General features: G+C 48.7%; 1 protein-coding gene across 1 annotated transcript; it reads right to left on the bottom strand.

Moving 5' to 3' along the window:
• Positions 1-5,194: 5,194 nt before the first annotated feature.
• LOC129403465 (granzyme B-like) lies at positions 5,195-8,941 on the bottom strand. Its single transcript, XM_055132089.1, has 4 exons — positions 8,848-8,941; positions 6,825-6,975; positions 6,276-6,414; positions 5,195-5,338 (listed from the first exon to the last, which is right to left on the bottom strand). Exons 1-4 carry the CDS (start codon positions 8,939-8,941, stop codon positions 5,195-5,197), a joined length of 528 nt encoding a protein of 175 aa, XP_054988064.1.
• Between the last annotated feature and the right edge of the window lie 323 nt (positions 8,942-9,264).

Below are 9,264 nucleotides of genomic sequence, written 5' to 3'. Positions count from 1 at the left end.
CTTTCGTGTTTGCATTTCACTCATACAGTGATTGTTTACCCATCCCTCTACCAGTGCCCATTCACCTCCACCAATGATCACAGTATCCCTCTCACCACCCTCACCCCATCCACAACCACCCAACCCTGCCTCTGTGGCAGGGAATTCCCTTTTGTTCTCTCTCCTTTTGGATGTTGTAGTTTGCAATAGAGGTGTTGAGTGGCCTTCATGTTCGGTCTATAGTCTACTTTCAGTTTGCATCTTCCAACCTGAATGGGTCCTCACAACATCCTCTACTTGGTGTTCCCTTCTCTATCTGAGCTGCCTTTTCCCCCAGCAGGTAAGGCCAGTTTCCAAGCCGTGGGGCAGAAGAGGTCTGTCATTTTGGACAATAAGATGTGAGAAGTCATGTCCCTGAAGGTCAGGCACCCAGGGAGAGGTATAGTTCTTGTGGGAAATGAGTTTAGTTTTGGTGTCTGTGTGTTTTTGGTTGGGGACTATTCAGCTGTGTCTAAATTTAAAGATGGCTGGCAGGTCAGATTAGGCTGGAGCTATAGCACAGGGTTTAGGGCGTTTGCCTTGCATGCAGAGAACTGGGTTCAATTCCTCCGCCCCTCTCAAAGAGTCTGGCAAGCTACCAAGAGTATCTGGCCATCATCTGGCAAGCTACCTGTGGTGTATTTGATATGCCAAAAACAGTAACAGCAAGTCTCACAATGGAGACGTTAGTGGTGTCCGCTCAAGGAAATCGACGAGCAATGGGATGACAGTCACATGACAGTGATATCCACAAAGAATCTGATACTCAGGCTTCACCTCCAAGCAAAGTGCTAGGGTGACTCTGAGGCCACTGTGACTTTGGAAAGCAAGGCTGTGGCAAGAACCACCAAAGCCTTGGGTTAGGAGTCTGTTTTTCAATCTTTCTGACATTGTGTGAGTTTCCTGACTGGGTAGACATAAGGACGATAAGGAGCTGTGCTATTTCTGGTATTCCCTGATCCAAATTATACTGAACTTTCAACCCGCACACAGGTCCCCACGAGCAAACTGGTGTAATGGCTGCATTGCTGCGTTATTCTTCCCTGCAAATCTCCTTTATCCTGAGTGGGATGCTGCCTCTACACGAAGACCCACAAACTGCTGCCTTGGGGCAGACTTGACAACACACATAAAAATTGGACAGTGCCAGGCTCATAGCCCTCATTATTCCTGACCAGGATGCTTTTCATTTGCGTGCATTTACCACACTGATTCAGGCTAATCTGACCAACCTGGGAGGGAAAGGGACTTCCAAACGTTGCGATGAAAGTGTCAGCATTAAGAAGGCATGGAGAGTGACTGTCCTGTTTACTTTCAAACCTCATGTACTTGGCCCTGGTTGATTGTTATATGTTTGCTATTCACTGATTGGTAGCAAAGACGGTGTTGTCTGATGAAGCAGCTGAGATTCCCTCCCTTACTCAACAGGCAGCTATTACTTGGGTGGGCATCAAGGATCTTCTAAAACTGGAAGCTTGGTTAGCATGACAAGCAATAGACAAACTGAAAAGGAATTTTTTTCTGCTTAGCTTAGGGTGTAGTTTTTGCTCATAGGGTACATAAATCTGCTTGCCAGGTTATAACTGACAGAAGAGATATGGAAACGGGACAATCTCAGCCACAGCATGATGAATGAGGGCTTTGGAGGAGGTGGTGGAAGGTGGCAAAGACGAGGAAGCCGAAAACCTGGTGTGCAGAACTATGAGCAGAGAAGAACAGAGGTGGACTTTGGTGCTCAGCAGAGACACAGTAGCTAATGTGCAAAGAATAAAGGGAAAATAGTTTCTCATTCGAAAAATAAATATTTTCTGAGCTCACGGCAGCCTTCATGGCAGGCTTATCTGGAGTCTTCACTGACAAAAAATGACCAGTGCAGAGGGGCTGAGCTGGCTCGTGCTCCTTTCTGGTTCTCTTGCTCCAAAGAGTTTAGGATCAAGGTGAGACCTGGATGTCTTCTGCTGTTTTTTTTTTTTTTTTAAAGGAGATAATGTCTTGGACTGTATTGTCCACACAAGGGTCCGTGGAACATCCTGAGGGTGGAGGAGGGAAGGAGTTAGTGGCCAACCCTATGGTCTTGTTTTCCCCACCCCTGGGTAGATTGTTGGTTAGGAGGAAGTAAGGGACATTCCTGAGGCCCAAATCTGGCCTTGAGTGTCCTTTCCCTCAAGTCTTCTGTTTGGAGCCCTGAATGTAGCACAAATGAGTGTCTAAGGAGTCATTCCTGAACTTCTGGGGCAGCACCCTGAGTCTGACAGTACTCAGGCCGAGCTAGCAGGAAGAGGGATCCTGTCTCTGCCAGTGGTGGTAGCTAGAGTCAAACTCTGATCCCTTCTACAGAGGGCGGGTTTCCTTTCCCTCAGATCTGTGATAGCACATTCCTGCTATTCCTGCTGTTGCTTCCAGGTCCAGGTCATAAAGGAAACTGCCCCTTCCCTCACTCTCCTCTGAGACTGCCTGCAGGCCACTCCATCTGTTTTTTTTTTCCCTCTCACTATATTTACTTACTTACTTACTTACTTCTTTCTTTCTTTATTTTTGAGCATTCCAAAGCTGTTCATGATTGGATTTCAGCAATACAGCATTCCAACACCCATCCCTCCACCGGTGTACTTTTCCCAGTGTGAAAAACATCATCCAGGGGGCGACTGGGTAAGAGCCCCGGTGGTTCTCCTCATCGGCTGCCCCCCAGGTTCTGGGGTTTGGTCCCGGGCCTCTCGCCCAGCCAGTGCAGCCCAGGCCATTGGGCAGACGAAGGTGGAAATGATGGCCAAGCCGATTGATCGATCAATTGCCATTTATTCCATTGTCTCCTGTCTCTCTCCTCTCCTGACTCAGGATCTATCTCTGCTCTGTATCTCTCCCCTCAACCCACTCTTCCAGCCTAGTTAAATCCCCCCAGCATGAGAGGGGTTTGGGCTTACACAAAGGTGTGGTCACAATCAAGAGGGTTAAAGTTCTTTCCCTCAGGGGATGCTGCTTCTAGGACAGATTCTTTTTCAGCAGGACGACCCATCCAAGGGCAAATCCCAGGAGTGTGTTTCTCCTCTCCTCATCCAGCAAACATATAAGCATTCATAATATTAATTGCTTTGTATGGACACAATAAAAGATGCATTAAACTTATAGAATTGCTCTCCTTGGGCCATCTCGATCTCAGATTACAGTGCTCAGGCCAGATTAGTCTTTCCTATCCATAGCAGGGTCCTAGTCTCATTGTTACTTTTGGATCATGACAACATTTGCCCATGGTCAAGCTCTTAACTTATAGTTAACAATTTGGTACTTTGGCCAGGTCCATCTCAGTGCCAGGGTAGCACAAAACTCACCATTTGCCCTGGGTCTGTCTCGTCCCTGGTTGGGACCCTGCTTTTGGGGTGCTAGGAACTGAGGGCAACTGAGGCTTAAATAGAGAAAGAAGATGCCCGGGAATGAATAATATTCTAAGGCAATTAAACCCCAAGTTACAAAAGCATAATATTGTCTTCTTGTGTCTATACAAAAAGGACATTGCTTTAAAGTTAACTATTCAAAAGACACAAGGAGAGGAGAAAGGTAATATTAACTTACAATATAAGATCAGTGTCCTAGAAAGATCTGACCTTACAAATTAATAGTTTCATTAGGGGGAAAAGCTGATTAACTGTTTGGGGACGAGAGCACAGAGAAGTGGTTACAGCTAAACAAAGGAATGGGAGTGACTCAGGAGCACCTTGATGGGTGTGACCGGGATAAACCTAAGCTTCTTGTGGCAAGGGGAAAGGACACAGCAATGTCATCCTACATTCCAGCACCAGTGTCCCCAGGTTCTGTCCAACCTCCCCCCCCCCATCCCCACTATCAATCTCCCTCACGGCAGGTGCTTTTCTTCTCTCTCTCACACACACATTCTCTCTCTCTCACTCACTCTCTCTTTCTGTCCCCCTCGCGCACCCCCACTCCCCTTGCCCGTCTCTCCCCTTTTGGGCATTGTGGTTTGTAATTTGTAATACTGATATTGAAAGGTTATAAAGGATATCCCTAACCTAGTTTTAAGCCTCAGATCTTGTCCAGCATGATCATTCCCAGCTCTTATTGTCATAGCGGCCTCTTTCCTATCTTACCTACCTCCAGCCCCCCATACACTTGTGGTTCATTCCAACTATTGACCTGTCCTGCAGGACCCTTTTTAAGGCCCCACTTTTCTGCTGCACCACTGCTCTATATCCCTGTGATCACACACACAGACTGTCCCAGCATCAAACAGAGACACAGATCAGATCCCGGGTGTGTCCCACTAGGACCCTGTGCAGGAGGGAGCAGGTGTCTGAGGACTCTGAGGTTTCCACTCTGGGATTTGCTGGGCTCCTGTGTCCCTCCCTCACTGCTGGGACCACAGAGCTTCTGCACTGCTGCTGGCTGGACAATCCTGAGTCCTGCCCCACTGCAGAGAGGGATCTTCCACCTCAGTGACTGAGGGGCCAGCAGAGGCCAGTGGTGACCAGAGGGACAGACCCCAAGGCCTCTGAAGAACTCTGGGACAGGGATGGAGGTGAGGCTGAGCTGGTCTGTCCTGTGAGTGCCTGAGGGTTATGGACTCCCCTGCTGGGCCATCATAGAGGGTCCTTATGAGACCCCCAGTGCCCATGCTCAGTAGGAAACCCTGAACTGCCACGAGGAGTTCTGGAGGGTCTCTGTGGGTGGCACAGAGAAGAGGCAGTTTAGAGCAGTGTGTCCCAGATGGGACAGGGGGACTGAGAGCTCCATGGGAGCAGGATGAGGAAGTGTCTGGGAGACTGGAGGCTGAGCTGGGCCTGAGCTTGAGGGGTGGGGAAGGGCCTGGGACTCAGCTCTCAGGGGTGAGAGTGGGTATTGGGGTGATGATACACACAACAGGGGAGTCCCATGAGCCTCAGGACAGCCTGTGCTTCCTCCTCCTCGGTGGTCTGTTGAACCGTGGCAGAGGGAAGAAGGAAACAAATGTGGGTGGGCAACAGGACTGGGACCGCTCTGCTGAGGGTTTGCGAGGGAAAAAAAAGTAAACAGTCGAACTGCATCCCTGAACTCCTGAGCACAGAGCTGCCCTATCAATGAGGCTCACACATGAACCAGAGGTTGATGCTAGTAAAGATTTTACTGAGTTGTGGGCCCCTCCCCAGGAGGTGCTGGACCTTCTCAGAGGAGACATTGGAAGCTGAAGTTACATTCTTCTCAGCGTTTCTTTTATCCAGGGCAGGAAAAAGGAGATTCTGGTGTAGACACCTGGACGAATTCCATTTACATCTCCATAGGACACGATGCCTTGAGCTACGTTGTCACACACGAGAGGACCTCCGGAGTCTCCCTGTGGAGGTGAGGGAAGGATTGGTCTGTCTCTTCCTGCCCCAGGCTAAATCAGGCAGGGCAGGGCCCAGCTGTCATGGGCTTACCCTGGACATTTCCTTTTGAGTCTGGGAAAAATCAGTGGGTTTCACTCACTGTGGGAGCATCAGATAATCACCTGGTGGACTAACTCTGACATCCACTTGTCAGAGTAACCAATTGATGAGGGACACCCCACCCAGCCTGTGCTCAGATTGTGGGATTATCTCTGGGAGACCCCGTGTGCCACCCCCAAAGGCCCTTGAAGGCTGACAGAGGTCTGACTCTTCCTCAACAGGTGGCCCTCTTCCTGCTAGAGAGAATCACCCCAGAGGATGCAGGGTCCCCACTGTCCAGTGACTAGGCCTCCACTGCTCTCCAATCTGCCCTGTCTCCTGAGTCAAGTTTGGTAGTCACTGATCTCACCTCCATGGCATCCTTTTCGTTCTCGTCTCCTGCACACAGTTGAGTGGTAGAGTTATACATTTTGTAGATTCTTTTGCATCTCTCTTCCTTTTGTACTTGCAATGCCACCTCCATCAGTTTGTTGGAAAGATTTCCCCTGCGAGTGGTTTTTCCCCAACCAGCCACACTGCACCACTGTCCTGGCTCCAGGCGGGTATGTGGATCTGGCAGGCTCAGGAGATTTATTTCCTTCGTCAACTTGACCTTTTTTTCCAGCTGTGAGGAGAGAGTGAGAGCGAGTGAGAGTGAGCGAGTGAGCGAGACAGACAGTGGGGGGGGGGGGTCCAGCTCTCTATATAGCTCTTGGCCCTCAACTCCCACGGGGGTGCATGTCTTAGTCTGTTCATCAGCCACCAGAAATGACAGACACTGGAGAGCGGGAGGTCCATAGATGTCACTTGGGTTGAGGTGCGGGGACAGGTATCCAGAGCAAATCAGTTTCAGTACTTTCTTACCTTCAGCAACATGATATCATTAGAGAAAGTGTCTTCATTATAGTCCTGATGAGGGAACGTTGCACACACAGAGATCTTCTTCCTGAACCAATCCCTTATTTTGCCAATGTTGTTGGTACCCAGGATTACCTCGATTTTTCTGCACAAAGAGCACACAGGATGCATGGTCCCAGAAACAGTTCAGTAAGTGGGTTTGCAACAGAGGGCCAGTTTAAGAACCTCAAGGGACAGGGGACTAGGTTGGGAGCTCTGATTCTCAGCAGCTGAGGGGTTTGGTGGAACTAATGATCTCTGTACTGGTGGTTCCCAGGGGTGAGTGGAACCAGCAAAACATAAATGGCATTATTTGCCTCTGGGTGCTAATGTGTAGGCAGGGCAGAATCTCTGTACCTCTGCACCAAACTGGCCCTATCCCCAGGAACTGCCCATATTTCCCAGTGAGGACTCTCCTGGCTCACTGTCCCTGGAGGTAGGGAGTCTCTGGGCATAAGCAGGGCTCCCTACCCAGGGCCCCCTGGGGAGTGCGACTGTGGCTGTGTCTCTCCTCACCTGCCATTACAGTGAGCGGCCGTCATCACCACGTCCTCTTGGATCAGGAACCCACCACATTGGAATATTTCAGACTTCTGATCGTGGATCTCCAGGTATGCCATGTAGGGTCGGGAGTGCGGTTTGGCCTCATGACCCCCAATGATATAACCTGAGGAAATGTCAGTCAGTGTGTGTGTGTGTGTGTGTGTGTGTGTGTGTGTGTGTGTGTGTGCTTGCACCCTCTCAGTGGCCCAGCTGCCTTCACTGGAGGCTCAGGGCAGAGGGGTAGTCTGGGGTTCAGAGTTTTTCTTGGCCACAGGAGCTTCACATCCCATTCCATCCCAGGCCCCTAACACACACCAAGGGGATAAGCAGCAGTTCAGCCAGCAAGTTTGTTCACAAAGAATGGGAGGGAGATGTCTGTCTTAGGGACTACGAAGTCTGGTGTCTCCTGACATTACTCTCCTGGCTAGATTCTGAGATCTCTGATTTTTGTGATGTTCATAAGGAACATCTTTCTAGAGGGAGAATGAGGTCATGGGCTGAGTGTGCTTCAGTTTATTCCTGAGGTGACCACAGTGGGTGCTCTGTTAGTTGGGGTTCATGTAGGAATGAATTCAATGGGCCTTGAGGAAGGTTAGAGGTATCTGTGGGTGGGATTTGGGAAGCAGAAGCATTGGATCTGTTAAACTTGTGCATCTTTGACAAGGGGTTACTGCTCAGTGCCTGGAAGGAGAACAGAGTTAGTGAGAGGCACTGGGGGTCCTTAGAACAGAGCCAGGCAGAAAGAGTCCTTTGGAGACAGCAATGCCACCCACGATGGAGTCCATTATGTCCCAGCTCTTCCTGTATGCCCAGCTCCCACGCACCCCGGTATCTGTTCCAGGAGCATCCCTGAACATCCCTGTCTCTCTTCACGTACAAGGAGAGTAGTGCCCATCAAGTCTTCTTCAGTTGAGCCTCCCACCATTTCTTTTTCTTTCTTTTTTCAATCCACATAATCCTTGAGGGACTCATGTATCCTGGGATGTGGGTTCAGAATGTTCCAGTAGACAATGGAAAGTCAGATTCAGAAGAAGCAGGAGCATCCCTAGTGAGCAGGTCAGGCTTTGAGCATGGGAGGGTCACTCACCTGTCTCTGCCCTGGGGGACAGAGCAAGGCTCAGCAGAAGGAGCAGGAGCATCTTCCCAGGAAGGTGTTCAGTTGGCAGCACTGTGCTTCCTCTTTGGTCCCTTTTCTAACCTAGAAGAGAAAAGTTCTGTGACTTTGCTCAGTTACTGAGTCCTTTTATAGTTTTATACAATCTCCCCTCCTCAATGGTGACGACATTTCCTAGGTAGCTGTGGGATAGTGCAAGGCATACAATAGTAGTAGTCAAGTAGAGCCTCAGAGCACTTTTTCTAGTCCAGAAAGGAATCCTAACAAATAAGCTGGAGAGTGTAACAAGAGGTATTCATCCCAGAATTATTGGATCCCAGAAACATGTGTTTGCAATTCTTTGTCATCATGTTCCCAAGTCCATCCAACTAAAGTCTTTGAGAGCTGTGTGTCTATGGTCTTGTCTGGGCTATGACTGATGCAATGTAGTGAAGATGCATCCTCCCTTTGAAAGATGATGTTGTGGGGAACAAAGAAAACCTCAGTGACCAGATGTAGAAAAAAAGAACCATGATAACAGACAGCGGCCATGAGCTCAACCCAGCTCATGTCTAGAGTAGAAGGACCCTGGTGATTGATGGAGAAGACATGGACCCAGAAAAAAAATCTCATACACCATCATGGCTTCCTTTCTTGGGAATTTTAACAGCTTTATTAACATACAAATGCTGAGAGTGACAGAAAATCACCTGTCAGATCAATGTTTTCATTATTTGGGAAACATGAGTTCCTAATGTTTCATCCAGAGAACTTAAGCCAGGCCTCTCCTGTGATGCAGAGTTTGGTTCCAAGAATAGTTCTGATTCTTAAACTTCTGATTTATGTGACATGTAGATGTATACTAGGGCAACAAATACCCAGAACTGGTCTATCCTTTCCTACCTTTCTTGTTTAGCAGTTCTGGCACTGCTAAATTCATATTCACTGCTAGATTCATATTCATATTCATATTCACTGCTAGATTCATATTCATCATGTTGATAATGTGTATAGAGGTACATTGTCTCTAAACAGTTCAAGCCCAGTGTTGGTCTAGCAATTACTTAATATAAACTGGTTAAATGTGGTGATTAAATTGCCATTTTTACATTCACTTTGGGCTGGAGCAGTAGCACAGAAGGCAGGGCGTTTGCCTCGCATGCGGTCGACCCGGGTTTGATACCTCCGTCCCTCTGGGAGAGCCCTGAAAGCTACTGAGACTATCATGCCTGCTGGGCAGTACCTTGCAAACTCCCCATGACGTATTTGATATGCCAAAAACAGTAACAAGTATCGTTCTCAATGGTGAAAAACTGAAAG

Source organism: Sorex araneus, chromosome 3 (genome assembly GCF_027595985.1).
Source record: "Sorex araneus isolate mSorAra2 chromosome 3, mSorAra2.pri, whole genome shotgun sequence".
In the NCBI taxonomy this organism is placed as follows: Eukaryota; Metazoa; Chordata; class Mammalia; order Eulipotyphla; family Soricidae; genus Sorex; species Sorex araneus.
Note: the sequence above shows the minus strand (reverse complement) of the source record. Positions and strands in the feature narration are given on the sequence as shown.